Genomic DNA, 26,324 nt, shown 5'->3' with positions numbered 1-26,324 from the left:
GTGTATTTCATCTGTAAATAATGGAGCTACATGCAAGTTGAATAATTATCAGACTTAAGATGATGCCTAACAATGAGAAAACAAAACTGCTACTGATCACGCTGCTGACATGATATTACTGCTTGGTTTATGACATAATTCATCACTGAGATCTCTCAACAAAATATCAACACAAAAAATGCAGAAAAAGGGTGATAAACACATTTCTCACATAATCAAAATCAGACTGATTCACCTTGACCAAGTTCATCCTTTCTTTCTCTTATTCTAACAACCTAACCGTAACTACATACAGAACATACTGTATGAGGTCAGTGTTTAGACATGACTTGGCCTTGAAGCCCAGTTTGCCTCTGACCTTCACACTTCTTTTGCTGACCCAAAGCAGATGCATATGAATATGTAATACATAACATGAATTCATATTTTAATAATAGGGATCAAAGTTCTGACATGCAGTTACTGTGTAAACAGTTCTGACTATTTCACAATGCTCAACTTATAATACTATGAGCCCAATGAAAATATTCAATAAGGCCTCTTGGTTTGATTAGGGGCGAGCATTAAAACTCATCTATTGCTTAATCTATGAGGTCAGATTAGGACAAAAAATGAGCATCTGTAATTCACACCTAATATTTATAGTCATATCCATAACTCAATAAATGTTTCTGAAGATTGCTGTTTTGGATCACTTACTATTGTGATCCAATGGGTTTTTACTGAAAACACATCAGTCTTACCGGTGAATTATTTGCTTCTAATAACCACAAACACATTTCAGTAACTGTCACTCTAACATTTCCTTTGATCATCTTCAGAGGCATTCTTTTGATGCTTGTCATACACCACCATGGAAACACTAATGGTTCTTCACTTAGCCTCATCCAGTCTCCGTGCTCTCCACTACATCACTCACATTTGTGAGCCTCACACATGATGGCATCAGTGCAGAGGAGGGGCGAGAAAGGTGGGGGCTAGGGACTCCAGAGGCGTGACACATAAGAGTTTACGTGTGTCAGTCTCTTGAGCCCCTTGTATTGTTATTCTGACAGGGAGAGACACGGCAAGAATGCTCACACTCTGAGTTTCTATACTTAGAGGAGTGACTGCATGTGCACCTGTGGCTGAGCTGTCAACACATGAGTTCCACTTTGCTGGCTGCTACTGCAAACCTCCAGGGCTCTAGGGTTTTTGCATTGATTTAGATAATAGATAGAGACATGTGTCTTAATGTCAACTGGGTACATAATACATCCAGGTGAAATAAAAAGAGTCTGGAATACTCCAGACGTCTGACTCTCAATGTCACAACTGCTCTGTTGACCATCAAATGTGGTACAGACTTGGGCTTGGTGGGGGGTGGGATACTGAAGCAACTGCTTTAGCGGTACTACTAAAACAGCGTCTGTGAACACTTAGGGCATACAACGTGCGTGGAATGGCTTCTATTGGATAACTGGTCAGCAATTGGGTTGAGAGGTGGTCTGGAACTTTGTGAAATATCTTTACACAAGCGTAGTGAGATTTATTATAACAGTCTTGTAAAATCCACAACACTGTAAGCTCTCAGCACCGAGCTTGGAATCATGTGCCAGACTTTTGTTATGGTGACCTCCAAAATGCCAAGGGAAGCTTGTATATGGCCTCCTTGGCTTTGGGCTTTACAGTGGCACCATCTGTAGTCTAGCGTTTAATGATTTATGGCAATGAACTTGCATGAAACAGAACTGAACAGGCTGAGTAGAGGATTGTGCTAATGTTTACATATGAGGCAGTTGGGTTTTGTGTTCACATGAATGTCACTCATCATCAACATCTACTGGAGGAAGATACCCAGATTGCCATCCCAAATGCTAGACCGCTGCACAAGCTTATCAATATCATTCGTCTATTAGTATCGTCATGTGTTCATCTGTGTCTCTGTAAACGATCAAGGGGGAAAAAAACCTTAAAACAACAACAGCTCTTTGAAATATGGACTTGAAATACATCCCCTTGATAATATGATTCTCCACAAGAATGCTCAATATTTTACACTGAAATCTCAAAGCAATAGTACATCTTCTTGAACACCTTCATCGTAACTTGATAATTAAAGTAGAGCACGGTGGCCACCTTAAAATCCAAAACAGCTGGCCTTGTCAAAACTGACAGCTAATGTGTGAAGATGGCTGAGTCTTACTATGCTTACAATTGTTACTATTTTCCCACCCCTCATGCACTGCAGTCATCTGTCTTTCCAACAGAGTCAAGGTGTGGCAGCTCAGCAGGGTCAGAAGTGGTTAATCTAATATCTGGACAGGCTTGTTGGCAGCAGGTTTAACTAATTAGAAAGTCCAATAGATTGCTGGTGTTGACTGCTAGGACGAGCACAAACTGAGAAAGCATTTGTAACACCTTCATTCCCCCTCAACACCCCCCCCCCCCTCCCTCCCCACAGCGACCAGGCACACAACCTATTAGTCAAAAGTATCGGCTTAGCTTGGAGGGATAGTGAGGGGCAAAGGTTTGTAAACCAAGACCCCTTGCTGATTGTTCTAAATTGTACCTGGCTGTGTTATGAGTGTGTGCATGTGCATATGTATACACGCACTTGTTTTTGCTGACTTAGGAGGACATTTTAATGAAATGAATGAATGTGCACTATTTTACTGGGGATATTTGTGGGCTTAGTGTTAGGGTCGTGGTTAGGGTTATGTTGTTATGTAATGCTTTTGTTATAATGTAAGTCAATGGAGGGTTCCCAGAATCTAGCATGCAAGCTATGTGTGTGTGTGTGTGTATTTTTAGACTGAGGGAAACCTTATGCAGGGGTACAACTGTTCAAAAAGTTTAAGAAGTGGGGTGTACAAGGTCAGAAGGGTAAAGGAAAAAGACAGCTTTTCACTAAAGGCCCACTCAATAATTCCACTGACGGGGTTGGAAATGCTGTAATTTAAGTCCTCTAGTGTGCTGTGGCTGATTGAGCGAAGACTCTCTTATCTCTCCTTTCCCTTGTCTGTCTTTCTCTGACTCCCCCTCCTCTCTCCTCTCTCTGTCACTATCTTATGTGACAGCAAAAGTCCCCACAATGACAAGGGCGGACATCTGATCATCTGCTAAGTGCTCCTCGCTCAGGAATAATTACAGTCCACACAACTGGAGGATGATTAACCTGATCTGCTTCATTATAAGTTCCATTGTGCATCTCCCTTTGGCCTTTATATAGAAAAGATATTTCATCAGTTGCATACAAATGAAAATGACTTTGGATAGAAATAAGAGAAAATGTTAATTGTTTAATGTTCAAAATTACAAACTGAATAAATCTCGACTAGCAGAAATATGGTTGTGTTTGTGCTGATGTATGTTTACAACCATATTTGTATGTTGTTTATTCAAATAGAAGCCTAAAATTTACAGATTCAATTTGTCATTCAACAGTCACTCATAAAGGAAAGCAATGAACGTGTGGTGTCCATATTTATACATATTTAGTAATCCACTCCCATTTAAGGCTGTCTAAAGCAACACCTAAGGTGGAAATTTTCTCTGTTGGTAACAAGCACACTGCATTACCCATTAGCAAGATACGTCCCCAAGGTGCCCCCCTGCTAGTAATCCGGATGCACAGTCAGCATTTTTTACCATCAGCACTCAGTGGCCTTCATGGCCATGAAAAACGGTCACCTCCCGGGTCTCTCTCACAAACCAACACATTATCTCCACACTCTCGGCATGGGGGAGACAAGTCATACTCTCCCACACATGGCAGGATATAATACCCATGGCAGGATATAATACCTTCTCGCAATAACACCCATGGCTGGGGCACCGTTAAACTACACCTCTCACATCAATGTTCTTTAGCAAGACTTGATTAGCTCCTGAGATTTATGGAGCACAACTTCAAGCCAAGAAAAACAAAAGGTTATCTGACTCTCACAAAAAAATGTATCCTTTTCTCTGACTTTGTGCCTCCCGAATATGAGACATCTCACATACAAAGGTTGGACACTGCAACCTTGAATTTTTATAAACTATGGACAGAGGTCGAGAGGGTCATACATGTAATCATAGGCAGCTTTAATTTCGCACTCAGTTTCTTCACGAAATGTCTGCCGAGTGTGTAGCAATGTCATTTTTTTGCAATCTACAATTTCCAAATCAACAGAAAGGTCTATACTGAAGAATTTCACACATAACCAGCGTCTACTGTTCTTTCTATGAGTGGTTGAGGAAGGCCTGAGTTAAAGGAACCATCCTTTTGGAGACTACATCAAGGGCCAGGATAATGTGATTAAAAAAGGTTGTAGAGAGACTAGGACAAACACAGAGACAGGACGGGGAAGAGAGTAAAGTATCTCCTCAACCTTCCCTGCTGCACACCTGTATGCGGCTGTGACACTTGATGCAGGACAGTCCACTCAATATGTTATCTCCGGATTCTTTAGTGGGCCAATCAATATCCTGCAATCAAGACGGTTATATTTGGATTTGTCAGCAAATGCTCTTCTCAGTGTGACTTGTTCCCAAAGTCCTTGGCCAGCCATTCAGGTTATATGTCATCATGAAAACCAAAGCAAGTACACATTCTGTTTTCTTGTGTATCATAATCAATACAAATCCTGTGTTATGTGGGAGCTTTTGAAAAAACATAGTCTTCATATATTATAAGTATGGAAATATATAAAGAAGGTGGTAAAACAATAGTGAATGTTATACTATGTAGTGAAATTTATAAAGTGAAAAGAATTGATTGAACATTTAAGAAAGTTAATGTTTACCATTTCATTTCCCTTATCTAGAATGGGTTTTTGTGAGGTAGAGAAAGAAGAGGAAATAAACACAACTCTGTTATGAGACCTTGACTCTCTATTGATTACTCTTGCCTGGCCTCTATGTAAGACATTTGTGTTACAGATGGAGGGATTATTTTAGATCACAAAAGTCATTCACACCTCCCAACACAGCCCCACTCACACACACCTTTTTCGCAAGATTTAAAGCAGACTGAATGACATGACAAAACCACATGTGCTCCATAACTGAAGCTTATTTCTCTGGAACAGAGAAATAGCAAACTCATTCCCAGCATATCGATCAAGCAGACACTGCATTCTTTCATGACCACACCCCTTGCCTCTCCACAAAAAAGACGGATAAGAAAAATAGTCATATCATCTACTGTTTAGGAAGAAAGATTCTGTGATCAGCAGTCACCTGCTGCCCCGATGTTCTGTGTCAAAATTGCTTTTCTGGAAAATGGAGATGGGAGTGCTTGCAACAACTACAGTCTAATAAGGATTCATTGGGTGAACCGAATGAGGAAAGGTTTCATTAAACGGCATACACTGGCAGTGTCATGTTTTGTTAAACAATGGGGAAAATAAAACAAAAAGTCCAAAGAGTACCACCCCATTCTTACATGGCCATATTGGCCTGTAACAGGGCTGTATGAGGAGTTCATCTGTGTGAAACATATATGAAGGTATTTCTGACCGTTCTGCAAGTAAGGTGTGCAGAAGCATACGATTTCACAGTGAAAGTGTAATGTTTCGGCAGTGTCTGTTTCCATTGATACAGGGAACTCCCAATCCTTGTCCTCTTGACATACAACAAACTGGTGTTTATGGGGTCAGTGAAAGTTGCCACTTTGTCAGTGGGCGGCATCATGTCGTGGCATTGACATATGAGACTAGACTGCAAGGAGCAGCTGCCAGACACCCTTGACTCTGTACAAACCATCTTCACTCTCTGTGTAAGAATGTCCACAACATTAGGGCCACATGGACATGCCTTTCATGATCTTAATAGACATCAAATTACGTTATAGTAACATCCTTAAAACATGTCATTTCATGCCATGGATGAGGTGAACGTTTCTAAGTGCAACCTCAGATGTTTCATGTATTAATTTAGGGATGTAACATCACAGTTATGTCTAACTCACTGACCTCTATAAAATCTGTGGATTACAGTACCAATTAAATGAGTTGACCACAGACTTGATCTTGACAAATCCATTAGTCCTGAATTGTGCAACACATCATGAGGTGGACCTTGATAATGTAACAACCTTTGTTGAAATAATTTGATTCACTATTATTTTTTTTTCTGTCTTAGGAAAGTTGAACAAATTGAAAAGCTTTACTGGGATTGACATTTATATTTAACACTGGTGGAAGCCTTTGGCAATCTGCAGTTTTGGCGCTTCTAACATTTTAATCCAGGTTGAGCAAACTCTGAGGCTACTGGGATGGACTGTACTTTGTTATAATTGTTATTCCAGAGTATACTGACAGAAGTCAGTGGACTGAGGGGAAAAATAGTAATTGTACTTGCTACTGCCATTTATCCTTTCCATCCTCATGTCTCCACTGCAGTTCCCAAATATATCCTGAATGCTCTAACAGAGAAGGTATGAAGGAAGGTAAATGACACCTATATCATAATGATACAAGCAGACAGAGGTACCATTTGTTATGGAGAGGTTGTAACCAGTAACTTGTCATATAAATAGTAACTTGCATTACTCAGCAAATTTCAGGACTAGAATATTTATACTGATCTCAGAGTCATGGGGCTCTGATTAGGCTAATGGGCTGTGTTTATTGAAGTGAACTGAACTGCACTGAATGTGTTTTATTAATTCCTTACTGAACTGGAAATTCATACCTGATATACGGACATACAAACCTAATCCTAAATATATGCAAAATATTTTATAAATACAGCAACACAGAAGATACTATATAATATGAAAATCAGAGACACAGATTGCCTTCATTAAAATACCTAATGGACATGGGAAAAAAAAGAATGCTTATGTTACTGAGTATTGTGTCCTTTATTGTGTGGTTTCGGTCACCCACGTTTACTGGCCATGAAATTTGGTCACTCAGACCATGTTTCTGTCACAATGATTAATGACTTCATATATTAATTAACACTTCATTTATCATTCTTTTACAGAACCATCACCTGAAACTTAATTCCCCTGCAAATAACATATGACATTTTTTAAGCCAGCTATCTCAGAAAAAACTAATAACACCAACCTACTATTCAACCAAGACCTTGAAAACAATCAAAAGCATACAAGTAATTCCTGCTGTCACAGGCTGTGTAATCATGTTGTTTTCACTTTTAGTCTCATTGATTAATATATTTAATTAGCATGTTATACGCAGACCTCTGGAGTCTGTCATAGACACTGTATGGAGCGGACATAACAAGAAATCAGTACAGAACTTCCATGTGTAAAAATTTATTCTGTGAACCAAGGGCAGGCTCACATGTCCCAAGAGAGTGAGTAGCAGGAGGGGGTCATTCCACCCAGCAATAAAATAGGGGTTGGCAGGGTTGTTGGGAGAGCCATGCCTTTTTTGGATCATGCCTGTCTCAAGATGATCTTTCCCCTTAGTCTTCTCATATGACAGCACATGCAGTTTCCCAGCAAAGGATCTCAAGTTTGACCAGACACCTCAGGGGTGCCAAGGCTCACTCTTTTGACAGAGGAAATCCCAAGGGAACGTCTGGAAGTTAAATTGAGCGTTAGCATGTAATTTAAAAATCTGTTGAAATGTCAGTATTAATGATACATGTTTCTACTCAATCTGAATTATTGTAGCCTCAAATGAAATTGTAGAACCTTGAAAGAAGAAGATCCAGACACATTCTGTTATTTGTATTTGCAAATGTTTCTGTCATGGACTTTTGATTGATGGTGGTGTGGTATCTTGACATTATCAAATTTAGCCTGTGAAGTCAGTTGAATTAAACTTCAAGTAAAAATGCAGATACTGGTGTTAATTAGATCAAAGTTCCAAGATCCAAAAGTTCCCGGGTTAATTAATCTTTTAATTAAACAGATGTCTCAAGATGACTGCTGCGTAGTTTCTTTTGAACCGAGGTCTGAACATACTGTGGTCCAAGTATGCTTGGATTTTTACGTTTATCACAGCTACCAAGATACACCTGAACTATGATCCCCTAACATAACAGTTGTTTATTATTATTATTTTTATAGGTCAGAGATTTTATCTTTGTTTATAATCTACTTTGTATCGCCTTCAGTTTCACTTTGAAGAACCATTTCTTGTAAGTAATTGAACCACCTCACCTCATTTAGAGAGAAATCTTTATTTTCTTCAGCAGGGAAATTTGTCCGGGACTTTGATCAGACATTAGAGATAAAATGTACCTTGACACAGAAAAGAAACTGAAGTGGAACATGTGTTGAGTAGTGCATCACAGGTACTTGGAAAACATCTTTCTAGAGAAAATGTGACATGCTATTCAAAAGCAAAGAAAAGAAAAGAAAAGAAAAGAAAAGAAAAGGCTAGAGCATGAATTATGTACTGTCTAACAGAATTTAACATCCGGACTGGTAAATATTGTTATCTCTGACTGACAGAGATATTTTGTGCAAAGAGACTGAGAGGAAATGCGCAAAAGAGACTGAGAAGAAATGGAAGTGACACACTAAGAACTCAGTCCAGCTGCTGGCTTCCCAGAAGGGCATAATAGGTTTATATACTTGCAAGTGGCCGTAACTGTTGTGCAACTCTATCCAAAATGTTCAAGCATGTTTCTGAGGAATATCATCAAAGACTGCATCAGGAATCATAAACAAGAGACCAATCAAGACAAACTGGACAAAGATATTGAATTTCCTGTTTATCTGAGATTGAAAAATCTTGTCTACAAAAGTAAGTTGAATTTACCTCTGTCACAAGTGCATAAAGTACTCACTGTATCACCTTTGGCAAATTACACATTATATGACTCTTGCATGGTTTCAGTTTTGCCTACCAGATGCCATAACACAGACGTTTTTTACAGTTGGTGACCTGGTTTGCGTATATCGATCTCCCTCTGTACTATAAAAAAAAAGACTGTATGAATGAGTTATTTCTGTGGCAACCTGGTCCATTTCACCAATGAAAGTACCTCAACTCTACACCCACTGGTTTTAGGAGGGTTTGAGATAAATTAGACACTGTCACAGTTTGTAGAGGGTGTACAAATATACATTGTCTTGGTCATATTGTAGGTCAAACAGAGTGCAATGTATTTATCTTATGTCTTCTCATGTTTTTCATGTGTACAGAGTTTCTCACACATAAAGCCAACAGTTATGCATCTCACAGGGCCAACATTTGTATCACCGTATGTCACTGTATCACTTTTGGCAAATTACACATTATAAGACTCTTGCATGGCTCCGGATTTGCCTACTGGCTCAAACACATGCATTTTTTGTTGCTATTGGTGACCTTTGGTTTACCTAAATCAACATCTCTCTGTCATACAAAAGAGACTGTATGAATGTAATAGACCTCTGGCAGCTTGGTCCTTTTCACCTTTACAATTTCATCTGACCAGTAACAATGAAAATACCTCAACCCCACACCCAATGGTTTTAGGAAGCTTTGAGCTAAATTGGAAGCCACCAAAATATGTAGAGGGTGCATAAATTTATGCTATCCTGAGGATGAATTTTGACAGGTCCTTCCATTCACTGCTTAGAAGGAAACATTACAGAGAAGCACTATCAGGTAACAAGAGATGTCTCATTTCAAATGCAAGTAAATCCCCGGGGATGAGCTGAATTAATTTCACTTTGGACCACTGATCTGTGGGATAGCCCATAGGCCCCAGTCTTATGATATTCTTCTGATGGGCATGAGCAGGGAGCACACAAGGGAAACAGACTCCATCATCCAGGAGGAGGGAGTAGATGTCATTGGTTGACTAATGCAAATCTTGGAATATCGAGGTTTATTGCATGCAGTGGATTTTCATTTAGCTGTTCTGCTCCAAGTATTGCACCTGCACCAGGTGTCTCGGTGATTTAACTTCGAAGATAGCAATGATATTTCTGTTGAGTTTTGTGTTTGTGTTATCTGTATGTCAAGCAGCCATCATTTTGTGCAAGTATGCAAAAGGGGCAAACGTGTAATTATTAAATGAAAGGAAAAATGCAAAAGACAGACAAATAAAACAGTAAAACAGAGACAACTAATAATTTCTTCAGGGTTAATCACATTTCAAAGCGCTGAAATAAAGACATCTAACCTGGCATAAAAAAAACAAACAAACAAAAAAGAAACCAGCAACAACAACAACAACCACAAAAAACAGGGATTAGGGTAGGACAATAAGATTCTGGGAAAAAAAAATGATTTCAACTGATCTATCAAGATAGGAAAAGATGGCTGCATAACTTTGTGACGAGCCCCCCCCCCCCCAAAAAAAAAAAAGAAAACGAAATTTATCTGTAAAGCATATCATACATGGGTGCCTGTTTAGCACAGCAAATGGGTGAGCAACTAAAGCTATCTGACTGCATTCTTAACACGACTCTGACTCACACATTTGCTCTGCTTTGACCACATGGCAGGCTCTTGGCATGCTGTCACACACACACACACACACACAGAGTGTCTCATGAGCAGAACACTGATCACTTCCCTCCACCAACCAGACGGTGCATCTGTCTGTGTGGCACCTCCAGCAAAGGTGACAGGAAACTGTTACCGAGCACCACATGCATGCGTGACAGAAACACTCTAACTGCCTGTAAACATACGTGTTTGGTTATCATTAGAGACCATAAACATATTTATTCAATTAGTAAGGGTTCATTTCTCTGTCTTGGAGGTATTACTAATGCTGTATTTGTGAGTTTTCTTAGCAGCATAACTTTTTAAAGTCAAACACAATATCCCACATAAAGAGAATTACCTATTAACCATGCTTCCATTAAAATAACAACCAGGGTGATTCAACATGGAAGAACACCAGAATCTATGTGTATTTCAATGTCAAACATTTTATGAATGCATCTAAAAAGGCACAAAGAAGGAAAAAGGACCTGAAAACATGTTTTAAGACAAATATATTTCCAGAGTGATTTGAGTGAATGTGATCGAAGATTCGCTAACTGCGACGATAGGGTGAGAATTATCCAGTTCTCCCAGTTCTCCCAGACTGTTTGGTCATGGTAGAGCAGTGATCAATGAGCTATAATTACACAAGAGTTATGTAAAGGCAGTCACACACTAAAAATATGAGTCTGCTTTTCAGGACGCTGTTTGCTTTAGCATTGACCAGGGCTCCACACAGAGCATGCTACTCCATGGGGCTTATTGCATTGCTCCTGTGCTTTCACAAAAACACATCTCCAGGCCTCAAACACAGTCAAGCACTGTGAGATACCTTCCAAAATGAGGATTTTGTAATAGACCAATCTGAACTGATACATGAATGTTAACAGCAATGGATCCTCATAAAATCAATTGGGTGCGGTTGGGGTTGGGGTTAATCATTAATTCTAGATTAGTTTAAACATAGGAATATATGGATTGAAATATGGAAACTTTAGTTAAAATATTTATTAACCTTTATATGAATAATGAACAATGAATTAAAATCTGAAAAGAGTCATAATTTAGACAACTTGGCCTTGTAACCAGTTTAGCTGTAGTAAATGACACAGACAGCATTACAAACACATTTAAAACTTTGATGTGAAGTAACAGCAAAATACTGCAAGAGGTAACCACAGTATCCACAGTATCTCCCCTAAGCACAGATCTAGTGTGAGCAAACAGGTTTCCATTCTATTTCTTGACTTATTTTATTAACATCAGCCCTGATGCAAGAGGGTGCATTCATGACATCCCTCTTGAAATGGAAGCAATTGTATTCATAATATGGATTGGGAATATGAGACTAATTACATATAAACAGCTCCAATCTAACTTTAACAAATAAAATCGATGAAAAATAAATAGCATAAAAAAATAAAAAGCTGCAACTTCAATTGAATTTAAAATGGCCTCTGCACTAATTTATGTTACACAGTCATGAAATGACAAAAAATGTCTTCAAGCAAAAACCATTCTTCCTCAAGTGCATACACAAATACATATGACCTACTTCTGTAGATAATGGATGCATGTACAACAGCATTCACCAGCATCAAAATGGCCCAGTAAAACATTCCCATACAGGAATATGGCATGATGAGGAATGAATTGCATTTACGATCAACGCCGTTCCTTTGAAGAATTACCCTCATAAATATGTAGCTCCATAATGGGACCAAACGGGGCATATCAGAATAAGCAGACCATGTTCTGATGAATTCAGCATCCACTGTATAATTATGCGCATTTCTACATGAGTGGGTATCTGTTGGGCAAGGGGTGCTGTGAACTGTGGCAGGGTAGAGATGTTGTGGAGAAGTGGGTGGAGGGAACAAGTATGTTTTAGTTGGCTGTCCACGCTAATAGAGCTGCAGAGGTCAGTGCCTTAACATAGATGAGCAGTTGTACAATACAGAAGCCAGCAGACTAGGGTTACATATGCTCTTTCATTCATTTAAAGTCTGATTTTTTTTTTTTACATTTGTTTTGTAGGAATTTTTTGATGGTCCCCAAATGCAACATTGCAAATCAGTCATAACACTTTTTTGGGGCATTGAAGTTTTCAGCATACAGGAAATGACCCTGAAATTAGGTATGTTACATACTGTATTAAATTTTTCCAAGACATGACTTGAAATATTAATAAATTGTGAGAGGTCAAATGGGCAAAACTCTGTTTTCTGTCTCGTTAAGGACATACATCACAGCATGGAAATTTTCCCATCAAATATGTGAATATAGCAGCCTGTCCAATTTTGGATGCTGGACAGCGCAGTCTCAAGTCGTTTATCTGAAGAAAATTTTATGATTCCACTTTTATAAAGAAATGTTGCATTTTTGCAATGCAATGTAAAGACAAAAATAAGCATAAAATTACCATTAAAGAAGAGCTGGATAATGGTAGGGTGTCACGGTGGCGCAGCGGGTAGCGCTGTCGCCTCACAGCAAGAGGGTCTTGGGTTCGATGGCCGGGCGGCCAGGGTCCTTTCTGTTTGGAGTTTGCATGTTCTCCCCGCATCTGCGTGGGTTTTCCTCCGGGAGCTCCGGTTTCCTCCCACAGTCCAGAGACATGCAGGTTAGGTGAACTGGAGACACTAAATTGCCCGTAGGTATGAATGTGTGTGTGAATGTGTTTGTCTGTGTGTCTGCCCTGCAATGGAATGGCGACCTGTCCAGGGTGTTTCCCCACCTTTCGCCTAGGATAGGCTCCAGCACCCCCCGTGACCCTAATCAGGATAAGCGGCTTAGATAATGAGTGAGTGAGTGAGTGAGTGAGTGGATAATGGTAACGATGTCTGTGTATAAATAAGGGTGCATAAAGGTAGAATATGTCAAAATTTCATCATTACAAAATGAAACTTAACATTGATAGAGTAGCATTCATATAATAATACAGTCATGGAAATTGCCCTAATGGTAAATCTTGTTCCTCAGAAGCTGACATCAATACACACAGCGCACAGTGGGGAACACCAGTGTATACACCACACAGTTTAAAAGATTCATCTTTTTCATCAGTAACATGCTGAATGTCTGCTTTTGTTTGCTGTACTGAAAACCTGATGTAATTTTTGTAGAGGGTTCACTAACTGTCCACTGAATTAATGCCCCCCCCCCCCTGCCCACCACCACCACCACCCCCACCCTAATACATCAGCAAGACCCATGCAATTTTCTAATGGGTCCCTAGCAGACAAGACTGGCAGACCTGCAAAGTCCCCCTTTGATGTAGCTCACAGTGAATGCCCCTTTATTGATAGGAATCACTGTCTTTGTCATGACGTCATGCTGGTCACTTTGATGAGGCTGGTATAATTACAAATATCATAATCAGCTGGACGTCTGATCCTGTGTGCTGCACTTCATTATGGGAACAGTTTAAAATGTTGGCCCTGTGAGATGCATAACTGTTGGCTTTATGTGTGAGAAACTCTGTACACATGAAAAACATGAGAAGACATAAGATAAATACATTGCACTCTGTTTGACCTACAATATGACCAAGACAATGTATATTTGTACACCCTCTACAAACTGTGACAGTGTCTAATTTATCTCAAACCCTCCTAAAACCAGTGGGTGTAGAGTTGAGGTACTTTCATTGGTGAAATGGACCAGGTTGCCACAGAAATAACTCATTCATACAGTCTTTTTTTTTATAGTACAGAGGGAGATCGATATACGCAAACCAGGTCACCAACTGTAAAAAACGTCTGTGTTATGGCATCTGGTAGGCAAAACTGAAACCATGCAAGAGTCATATAATGTGTAATTTGCCAAAGGTGATACAGTGAGTACTTTATGCACTTGTGACAGAGGTAAATTCAACTTACTTTTGTAGACAAGATTTTTCAATCTCAGATAAACAGGAAATTCAATATCTTTGTCCAGTTTGTCTTGATCAGTGTCTTGTTCATGATTCCTGATCTTTGGTAATATTCTTCAGAAACATGCTTGAGCATGATGGATAGAATTACACAGCAGTTACGGCCACTTGCAAGTATATAAACCTGTTATGCCCTTCCGACAAGCCAGCAGCTGGACTGAGTTCTCAGTGTGTCACTTCCATTTCTTCTTAGTCTGAGGGCACAGCTTGGACTAGAGACAAACTTGTGAGTAAGCTGTCAATCAGAGATAACAATATTTACAAGCCTACATGTTAAATTCTGTAAGAGAGCAGGCAATTCTTTTTTTTTCTTTTCTTTTCTTTTCATTTCTGTTAAATGCTGCATTATCTCTGGAAATAGTTGTCCCACCATTGGAAATGCAGTAGTAAGTGCATATTTCACTTAAATTTGTTTTCTTTGTCAAGGTTTTTATCTCCAATGTCTGGTCAAAGTCCAAGACACATTTCTCTACTGGGGACAATAAAGGTTTCTGTCTAAATGCAGAACAGAGGCACTTTATTGTATTAATCATTTCTGAGAAATGGTTAGTGAAAAGTTATCAGGCTAATACATGTCACTGACCTCTGTTTGACCCATAATACAACCTTCCTTATATGTTCATAAATAAAGACAATGGATTAAAAAGGCACTTTGAATGAGGAACTGAAGACCAGAGGCTTAAAAAGGTCTCTCTTTCTTAAACAGAATGAGAAGGTTTCAGTCATGCTTAGTTAAGATAGATTGATGACTCATTCACTCTTCAAGTCCTGGAAATCAGATAGAACCGATTGTGCCGATACAAGAAGACTTTTGAGGCCCAAGTGAATGAGCCTTCTAATTACAACCTGCAGCAATCATATTAAGTTGTTAAAAAAAAAAAAACATTCATTGTCAACAGAAACGGGTACAATGTACACTATTTATATACCTGTGTCCTCATTACAAGGAACACTCATAACTTCTCCACAACTTCTACAGTCTAAACTTATATTCATCAACTTTCTCAAAATAATATCTGATCTTGTCCTCTGGCCATGTAGTCCTGTTATACACTCAAAAGGTGTATATTTCCCTCTCTCATATTGGACATCTCTATTTTTTTTTTTTTTTTTTTTTGCATGTTGCACATTTTGCATAACAGTAAACTAAAGTGATAGCCAGTTTCTGTGTCATTCTGAAACCAGAAGTAGGAAAATTATACACTTCATCACCTTCTTGCATATTCTGTATGCTGTCACAGTGATGGAAATGTTTTTGGCTGTGTGAGGACAAATAAACACCAATTGAGCTCAAAAACAGATAAAAGAAGCACAAAACAGAGTGTCAGGATGTAACCATCAAAATATTTCCACTGAGCACAGTTTCCTTTTTTGCAGCAAATGCAACCTTGATACATCAGTTAGTTTCATTTGACTTCATGATCAAATATGGCAACTGATGAGGAAAATGGCTTTAGTTTATTATATGCTACTTTCTTTTTACCCTTTTTTATTGATTTATTTGCTCAAAACAGTGACTCATATGAGTTCCTTGTAAAAATTTTTCTCTGTCTTTAAGTAACGGTGGCTGCCCACTGCTCTTACAGTGTATATATTATATTTTATATAGGATGGGTTAAATGCAGAGGACAAATTTCCCCACAAGCATCAATGAAGTTCTTCCTCTCCTCTTCTTCTTCTTCTTCTTCTTCTTCTTCTTCTTCTTCCTCTAACTTTTCAAAAGTCAATGACTTTCACAAAACTCCCAGACCTGTGCAAACCACAGTATACGTAAATAAATATTGTGTGACCAAGCAGTAACATGTGTTTTAATACAAATTATAAGTGAGAATGCTTGATTAGATTATATCTGGCCTGTTAGGGGAGCTTGTCCATAACACAGTGTGTGTATATGGCTGAGAAAACAAAAGTCTTCATTGAACACAAACATGTTGAGAGGTTTGATTGAGGATTAAGCCCAAGACAGAGTAATCTGTTATAAAACAAGGTCTTCACTCTTGGTCAAATTAAAGAGTATCCTATTCTTAAATGCAATAACCAATTGTAGTTCTAAACAGAGACATGAGAAATTTCACCTGCCTCTGAGATTTACTGCAAAATTTTGAGAGCAGTTAACGAAGGATGAGGAAGGATATACAGATGTGCAGAGGGGCAGCGGGTGGTAGAAAGAGAGGGAGAGAGAGAGAGAGAGAGAGAGAGAGAGAGAGCATGGGAGATGACAGTCTAGCTATGCAATGGTCAGTGCCTATGAAACAGCACCAACCAATTGTTCTGTTGCCACCATTTTGTAGATGCAATTAAAAAAATGCCGTCATTTCCTACGTGAGTTTGCTGAATTTTTACATGGCTTAAAGATAGATACATATCATAACCGTATCCATAATTTTAGCACATTTTACTCCTGTGGTATCAAACCTCACTGACATCCCATATGTAAATATGTAGTATGAAACCTTCATATACAGGAACTTGTGTAGGAGAGGAGCAATGAAGAATGACTTCATTTTTAGATCCTCTGACCCTTTCTCTTCAACCTCAGCCTAGAGTGGAGACTAAGTTCACTGAAACGAAAGGAGAAAAAGAGGGGAAAAAAAGAGACCTGAGATCATTATCACATCGCCATATAAGGAACACTGGACTCTGTATGAAGAGTAAACTAAACCGGCCATATGTGAATGTGACCTTACAGGCTATAGGATATCATTATCTTTGCCCCTGCAAAAGGTTACCCTGTCACTTTGTTTGTCTCTGCACATGTGTAGTTGAACTGGTTCAAGCCTTTGTGAAGTGTCACAAACAGTGAGGACTCCCTGTGGAGCAGCAAATTAAGGGGCCTGGCAGAGGCTAGTTATGAGACATGTAAATATAAGGCTCCGCCGGGAGACCAGATGCCCTGCTCTCCTTATGCACAGTTCTGAGATTCTTTTAAACTGATCAGGAGGAATGACATCATTTAAAATGCTTAAGAATTAGCAGAAATATCAACATTTTCATATCTAATAACCCCTCTGCACAGGTACCTGTCTTCAAAATAGCGTCACAGAGAAAATGTGGTTGAAGTAAATGACTGAACTTGAAATGACTAGCCAAAGAGAATTATGAGGTGTGTCAGTTGTGCATCATGTGGTGACTGCAGTATGGAGAATGCTGACGTCCAGAAATATTAATATTTTACTGGTATTAAACACATATGCGGACACATAAATGTCACTTTATTTTAACCATCTGATCTAGCAAAGGACAAAGACCACCCTTTTCTTTCAATCTCAGTGACTGTTCTTGCCAGTATACCCTCATGGAGGAACTTTGTTTCAAAACCTGTGAAGAATAATGAGGACCTCATGTGCAGGAGAAGCTGCATTGTGAACAATTTCATGCTAATGTGACCAAAACAATAAGGGATACCTGTACTTAAAATGTGAGAGAGAAGGGGGACAATGGGCACATGTGTGTGTTTGTATTGGGGGAAACTGATATAGCTCCTTTAGTAAGGACCACAGTGGAAATCAGTTTTCAAATTGTATCATGGACGATTTTCAGTTGATGTGTGACTGTCAGTTGCAGATGTCAGAAATAAACCTAATGCTGAAGTACATTTGACTTTTAGGTATATCTGAGTTATGTCATGGAATACATACGACCTTCTTCTTCCTCATCGTTTTCTTCTTCCCCTTCTTCTTTTTCTACTTCCAATTTCCCCTTTGAACAGGCTGCTCTTTTTAAAAAAAAGTACCTTCTCATTGCTTGAGTTAAATTACCACTTAACACGTTACATAAGAAGAGAAATTAAGCAGATTATTTTCAGGTAACATGTCACATACAAATGTGAAATAAACTTCTCATGTGAAAAGTACGTCGACTACGTGGAAAATGTTCTTTCTGTGAATGAAGCATTACTCCATGCGCGAGAAATGTAAGGAGATATTTTAATTTTATCTCTTTCTTTTTTGCAGCTGCTCTCTGAGGAATTCCATGGGAAAAGAAACTTACTCTGGTCCGCAGAGAAATCAGGGCTATTTTGAGTCTTTTACGTCATTCTTTTCTGCCTTAGCCCACGACTCGCTGTATTTCCACTCCTCATACGCCACTTCCTCGATGTTTTTATCCGAAACATTTGAACAGAACAAAGTTTTAGTTTAAGTATGTTACTTCTCTATAAAGTGAAACATTTGTAAAAACTGTCATACAAAAAGGAATCGTCTCTCATGTTCACCATGTGAATATTACATCTAGGCAGCATCATTTACATACTTTTGTTTAATGTTTCGTCTCTGTCACGTTTCACAAGCATGCTCCCGCGTTCGCACTCAAGCTGACGTTCGTGTCGAACAACTATGTGAAACAGGACTGAACAGACTGCTGTCCTGCTTTGTGCACGACAGCTGAGAGCTCTGATGAACCTTCCTCCATGGTAAACTGTATTATCATGTATATACTATATAAATATGTCCCTGCATTTCACTGTTAGCATGAGGAGTATGCAGAAAAGTTCACGCATAACACATTTTTGACTTATCGGAGCAGAATTCTTAGCAACAGGTAAGACATTTTCATGCACTGTCCTCTAAGTTAGACTACATGATTTGTGAACTGGCATCTTTTAAAGGATATACGACAGTAGTGCATTTCTGACAACACGAACAATTGCTTAACGCAATTATTTCTGGAATATTTACAATAGCCTCGAATTATTTATTATGCGATCAACTGTCCTTTGGGACAAATCTGTCACCTTGAAAATGATGCAATAAAATTTCAGATTTTTGAACAGTAATTCAAAAGGCACGTAAATTTAAAACCAAACACTGGTTGAAGGGAAACACTTGTTGAAAACGATTATATTATCAAAACAATATAATGTGTGTGTGTGTGTGTGTGTGTGTGTGTGTGTGTTCGTTCTATTCTGTTACAGCGTCTACACACGTCAGCTTGGGGAGGGCATTGCTGCTTAAAATGCTGTGAATGTGACAGCCAATAGACCAGACTGCCAGCGTGGAGAGGTAATGGGAAAAAACCGCGCACAACCAGAAGAGAAAATGCGAACTAAAACAACTACGACGTAGACAAAAAATACTCAAAGGAAGGGAGTCGCTAGGAGAAAGACAGCTCGTTGTTATACAAGTGCTTTGACACGTTTGTTCCAAAGGAAATTGTGGACGAAAAAGCACAGAGAGCAGCATAGGGGGACCAGTTCGATCAGGGACCGTGGTACGAGTCGCGTGCCCTTTTGGGGGAAAGATGACAGTGGTGCCCGGGGAGAACCTGGATGAGACTGTGGCACTGGCAGCCCTGTCCCAAGATGTCTACGACCCCGAGAGAGCGGATCAGGAGTGCTGCGAGAGGGTGGTCATCAACATCTCCGGGTTGCGCTTCGAGACTCAACTGAAGACCCTCGCGCAATTCCCCGCAACCTTGCTTGGGGATCCCAGGAAAAGAATGCGTTTCTTTGATCCGCTAAGAAACGAGTACTTCTTTGACAGGAACCGGCCAAGCTTTGACGCCATCCTCTATTACTACCAGTCTGGTGGCAGGCTACGGAGACCTGTCAATGTTCCCGTGGACATTTTTATGGAGGAGATTAAGTTCTATGAATTGGGAGAGGAGGTCATCGAAAATTTCAAGGAAGATGAGGGTTTTATCAAAGAAGAAGAGCGACCGCTGCCAGACAACGAGTTTCAGCGGCAGGTCTGGCTCCTGTTTGAATACCCAGAGAGCTCTGGACCCGCCAGAGGTATAGCAATAGTTTCTGTACTTGTGATATTGATATCAATTGTCATCTTTTGCCTGGAGACGTTGCCGGAGTTTAGGGAGGACGGGAAAATTTACGAGGACCATCTTGCATTGAATGGGACTGTAAGCCCAAAGAAGCCTAATCCATTCACAGACCCGTTCTTTATTGTTGAAACCCTCTGTATAATTTGGTTCTCCTTTGAATTACTGGTGAGGTTTCTGGCATGCCCAAGCAAGCCCGCCTTCTTCAAAAACATTATGAACACAATCGATATTGTGGCAATCATGCCATACTTCATCACCCTTGGTTTGGAACTCGCGGAACACCAAGGAAATGGTCAGCAAGCAATGTCTCTGGCGATTTTGAGAGTGATACGTTTGGTTCGTGTGTTCAGAATTTTCAAGCTCTCTAGGCACTCCAAAGGTCTCCAAATCCTTGGGAAGACTTTACAGGCGAGCATGAGAGAACTGGGCCTCCTAATATTCTTCCTATTCATTGGAGTCATTTTATTTTCCAGCGCCGTGTATTTTGCGGAGACAGACGACCCCGAGTCGGGGTTCAGTAGTATACCCGATGCGTTTTGGTGGGCAGTGGTATCCATGACTACAGTGGGGTACGGGGACATGTGCCCAGTAACCATCGGTGGAAAAATTGTCGGATCTTTATGTGCCATTGCTGGCGTGCTAACAATTGCACTGCCCGTCCCTGTAATCGTGTCCAATTTTAATTACTTCTACCACAGGGAGACGGAGCATGAAGAACAATTCCAATACACCCATGTAACGTGTGGCCAACAGCAGCCATCGTTTGGTGAATTTAAAAAGAGTGACAGCAAACCGTCCTTATCAAAATCAGACTACCTGGACTCTGAGGATGCAGATTCTATTAAATACACGAATTGCAGTCCACATAAAGCGTATACAGGAAAGCTTACAGACGTATGATCTCAAAAATACGCATTAATGAAACCCAGAGAAACGCGCGTTTCTGTGAGTACATTCTCATTCAGCGCTCTGGCTTGAGTAGATTGGCAAGTTCTAATATCCAGCATCCGTAAAGAGAACGAACTAATTTGTGTGAAAATCATAGCAGTGGATCATTAAGACATGTCTGAATTGTTTTAATTTCCTCAACCCGTCTTCCAGTTTTGTTGCAATTTCATCAAATGCATTAAATCAAACTGAATTTGCTTCAAAAACATACTTACATTGCATATACTGTCAACAACCAAGCCCAACCTCGCATTGTAGCACTTTATTCGTGTACTCTTAGTAATGTGCGATTAATTACGGGAACGTCGTATGAAAGGATAAAAAAAGTTTACAAAGCGTACGATTTGTTTAATCGGAGAAGAGGGACGTCATAGGACCAATCTAACTAAATTGTGTAAATTATTCTTTTTTATATATTTTGGGCTGTGCAATGACCACAACGTTACTAAGAGAATCAAATCTACCCTGTCGCTATTTAGTTTTCACGGGTCCGTGCAATTGTCTTTTTAGTAAAGACGCCGTGGCTGTTGTAGCCTATGCCCTCTGAAAAATGCATATCCTCATCAGAACGCAGGTTTGAGCAGGTAAACAACCAAACGCATCCTCTCTGCCAACCACGAGAGATTTCCCATCAAAATAACTTCAACCGTCAAATTAAGTATCTAATACAAGCACTTTGAGTATACGTAATTAACAAACCCCACTGACATTGTACCTGAGCCATGGATTACTACAACCGAGGTGAAATCTCGTTAACATGTATCATTTGTAAAATATTTTCTCGAAAAGATTAATTTCCAGGAGAAGATTTATATATTAAACGCAGAACAGGAGAATTAAAATGATTTATTGTAATAAATAAATACGTGAAATAATATATACTAGTACGATAAACAGAAGAAGCCGGAATGAGCAGGTGGAAAACTTGCTAGAATGTGCGTCTATAACTGTGTGACGGCGTTCCAAAGCCCAGAGTGCCACCGAGTGGTTTAACGAGGACCTAGCAACTTTATGGGGACAAGGGTGTTTCTATAGCAACCTTCCAGACTGTTCTGTACCTTCTGACATTGGGCAGTATTGCCTTTGGTAGGCTATATGCAGAGTGTCTTGAATTATCATTTAGCTGCTAGTAATTGCTTTTAAGTGTGCTGCTTTAAGACACCGACTGAAGCTAATGTAGACACGTTATATTAGCCTACGTGGAAATAACATATTTTGGCAGCTGAACCCCTGCAGACCGCCGGCATAGAGCTATTTAGATTTAGAGCTATGTAAATGTTGCCTTGACGATTTTTTTTTTCGATTAGTTAAAACAGTAAATTATAATGGAAATAGTGTAATTTACGCGTTCCCCACTCTCCAAAAAAGAATATATTCAAAACTAAACTAAAACCTAACGGGCAACAACAATGCTTTTAAAATTTATGATTACATTGCATAACATTTGTAAAAATCATCATCTGCAGTCAAGCAAGATATAAAAATATTTCATCGCACCCTGGCACCAGCGTACAAAGGGATTATTCATTGAAGACAAAAGTGGGATCATAAGTATGACAGCAAGCCTATTTCACTGTGTCGTGAGGAGGACAAACTCAGCACCTCATTGGTTGGATTGAGAAGAGAGGCGGTACTTGCAGCGAATCACCGATGCTCTGACGGCAAAGGATAATGGAAATAACTGACCCCTGGCCATGGCAAGTGAAAGAAATATTGATAAATACTTTTGAACTCTGTCCTCTCGTGTTAAGAGGAAAAGGCTGGTCTATGAGTCGATCGTGACAATGCTCAGGAAAGTCCTGCAAGGAGGTGAGAAACGTCCTTATAGTCAACAAAGCAGATACGGATACTGTTTGAAAATATTGAGGTAGACTGTGTTACTCACAAAAAATAAATGAATGTATCTATTATGAAGAGGAGAGACAGAGAGAGAGAGAGAGAGAGAGAGAGGGAGAGAGAGTGCTACCCCTTAAAGCGAGAATATATTAGTCTACAACAGCTCACCATTCATGTGTACATGTGTACATGTCATAAGGTTATGCTGAATTATATAGTAGTAACTTGTAAGTGACCTAAGATACAATACATAGCTATACAGTGATTTACAAAAATACCAGAATCATTATGGACATTGATATCAGTGAACCAATACTAGTAAATGCACAACGCTGGATGGCGCTATCTACCAACTAATGCGTTGACATTGAGGGGTGATATGAATTCAGCCTCGTCACAAAATTAGCACGTATTTTATTTATTTTATTTATTTTGTATAAATATATTTTTAAAAAATCTTAAGTCATGTTTTAAGCATAATTATACCTCCTTGCAGTGTTTACTAATTCTGCAAAGTCACAGAACTGCACAACACGAAAACAGCCCTTTCAGTTCAGTTAATCCTTGGTCAGTTGAGAGATGGGTTGAAACAGTTGTGGCTCTGTTTAAGTGAACTATATGTGTAGTCCTCAGAATGCTTAGGAGCTGCAGACTTGCAAACCACATTTTTACTGGGGCTGAAATATGTTTCTTTTTGTGGAAGTATATTTTGTCAGGTTTTATTAGCTGGTCAGGGGAACTAGTTTATCATATAATATTCTGTGTATTTTTCTCAGCAATACAGCCTCCTGCTCACTCAAGACCTGTTTCATAATAATGGCAAAATCTCAGTCGTGATGCATCATTTCTGCATTAACGTAACTTGCCACTAGAGGTAGTTATTCTGCCTCCTAGTGGTCTGTTTAGGTGTTCATAACAGTTAAGAACTATGAACAGAAATCCTGCTCTCTATATAAGCTTTTTGAATAGATTACATCTCACAGTTTGTCAAGTTAGCTTAGACTATCCAAGTGACTTGCTTATTCCACAAATCAGACATGGTAACTATGCATCATTATCTTTTCCAAAAAAGGAACAGGCCTACATATTACACTGTTATGTTGTTAAAAGTGTTAAGCACTGCTCAGCACTGTTTTGTTGGATTGATGAACTTATGGGACAACTACCATGCATATCCTGGTTGTTTCTGTGAGTCTGTGAGGAGATAGTAAACGTATTTCCTGCTGGACAGCCCTGCTGTTGACAGTAGAGGGCTACAGTCTGACAGTTATTGTTAGTATCTTTGTCATGGTTAAGGAAGTCTATTTTGAAGGTTCTCTTGCCGGAGAGCGTCAAATATATTGGCTGCTACTGCCTCCCTTGTCTCAAGAAAGAAAAGAATAAACAGGTTTGAAAGTAAGGAGTGGTAGAAGAATGAACAATTTCCTGAGGTTTACAAATGGATTATTTCTGAAATCCTCCAGGCTATTATCATAGTGACAGTTTGCCTAGGTCTGAATTATTACAGGTGCAGTGCACTGAGGAACACATTTTTATTACTTGGTTTTGAATAAAATCATTGCAAAACTGTAAATAAGAACAGACAGTAAGAATCACTGGTAGACAGCTGAAATATAATCAGGTTTCCCTAATGAGTTATGTGAATATACAGCTAATCACATCTTATGTTCTTGACAGGTGATCCCTGCAGAATTTGTTATTTTGCTCAACAGTTTCAGTGGATAGTCATTAAAAATATTGGTAGGAAGAGGGAGTTTTGAACAGTTCAGCTGATTTGGAAAGTGAAAATAAAAATAAGAATGCAAGAATGCAAGTGCTTGTACTCTGCAAACCTTCTTCACACAGACAAACTCATTCTATTGCTCTAATTTGGGCTTTGCATAGATTTCATCTATGTTGTTTTAAGTAAAGATTTGTATTGATATTCCTAACCATAATACCAAGAAACTTTTGGTACTTTTGGTAAGTTTTAGCAGTGGTGTCTTTGAAAAAAAAAGGAAAAAAAGAAAAAAAAGGAATAGTAATTTAAACTTGTGAGGAGATAGAAACTGTCCTCATGTCAGATTTTCGGATATTCTTCACTTCATGGAACATGTCATCATGAGCTCTGCAAAAGCAGGAATGCTTACACACACACACACACACACACACACACACACATACAAAGCCCTGAAGTAGCTTCATTTCTCTTGACGGACATTCACTTTGCTAAAAGGTCAGGTTATTTAAAGCGATGGATACATTGATTCCCTTATAATCCAGGGACTTATGGCACTTAGGGATGATGAATTACCATCATGTGACCCCAAACACCCATTCCTGAGCCCCACCACCACTCCTTTCTAGCCCTAGTGGAGGTCGAGCAGGTTTTTGTTTTTTTGTACTTGAGGGAACCATGGAAATTGAGTCACGGCAGCACTGGCCACATAGCTTTGCCACCACTTATGGCACGCATGCTGCTGTACTGTGTTACAACATATCCAGGGCAAAGAGGCAACACTACAGAAGGAAGCTAAGGACATTGATTAAAATTAAAGAGAAGATATGTAGGACTCTTTATTCCTAAATCATATATTTCTTAAACACTGTTAGAGATAGCTGAGAGATCCCTTTACTTCAGTTCTGCACAACATACATCTATTCCTGAATGGTCAAACATAAAATTGTGTTCAAAGATGATTATACAGTAAGGTGCTTTCATTGTGATATAATGATAAAGAAACAGAAAATTTAGCCCATTAAGTTAACCAACTGATAATATTTTTTAGAGCATGCATTAGGTTGGTTATTATTTAGTTATTTCTGCTGGCTGAAGCTGGTTGTAATGAACAGGTACAGTACTCTTTCAGTATAAAATGTCAAATGTCAGACAAGTAATGGAACACAAGTTGCAAAAAGCTGTGTCAACATGACTATGAAAAATAATTCATCTATTTAATCACTACGCAGTGTATGACTAAATGGTGCTATCAAAGGAAATCTTGCTTTCCCAGTTATGTTTATTAATGGATCTCTTAAAATGGGAAAGAGCACTATTTTTACTGTATACATTAAAAATATGTAGTAGCTTTTGACAACACTGCAAAGTGAACACCATAGCAATTTCAGCTGCTGTTCAGAACATTTTAGACTGATATGTTGATAGATTAATGTGCCTTCTGAGAATAGCAGGAAAATCATTTTTTGACAAAAATTAAAAATATTAACTGCATGCTTTTGAGTATGACGCTAGTTCCATTATTCAGTATTTTTGGAGGAACTGGTAGAAATATTTTTGTGTATGAATACCAGAATGTGGGGCGCAGTCGCACAGAACGCAAGTGTAACAAAATTTCACCAAATGTGTGCTATTACAGTATTCTCTAAGGTCATTATGTTACAAATGTCTTTGCATTGTGTATTTATTTACTTATCTATTTATTTAGTATTTTTTATATCTTATTATTTTTAATAAATCA

General features: G+C 39.0%; 1 protein-coding gene across 1 annotated transcript; it reads left to right on the top strand.

The window, feature by feature from the left end:
* The first annotated feature begins 19,545 nt into the window (after positions 1-19,545).
* Positions 19,546-20,982, top strand: LOC115811623 (shaker-related potassium channel tsha2). Its single transcript, XM_030773917.1, has one exon. It carries the CDS (start codon positions 19,546-19,548, stop codon positions 20,980-20,982), a length of 1,437 nt encoding a protein of 478 aa, XP_030629777.1.
* Positions 20,983-26,324: the final 5,342 nt, after the last annotated feature.

The sequence above is a fragment of the Chanos chanos genome, chromosome 1 (assembly GCF_902362185.1).
Source record: "Chanos chanos chromosome 1, fChaCha1.1, whole genome shotgun sequence".
NCBI classification, from domain to species: domain Eukaryota; kingdom Metazoa; phylum Chordata; class Actinopteri; order Gonorynchiformes; family Chanidae; genus Chanos; species Chanos chanos.
The sequence above is the reverse complement of the archived record's forward strand: the minus strand, read 5'-3'. Positions and strand labels throughout refer to the sequence as shown.

Excerpts from the sequence above, each read along its gene's own strand:
- LOC115811623 (XM_030773917.1), top strand. The coding sequence starts at position 19,546 with ATGACAGTGGTGCCCGGGGAGAACCTGGATGAGACTGTGGCACTGGCA.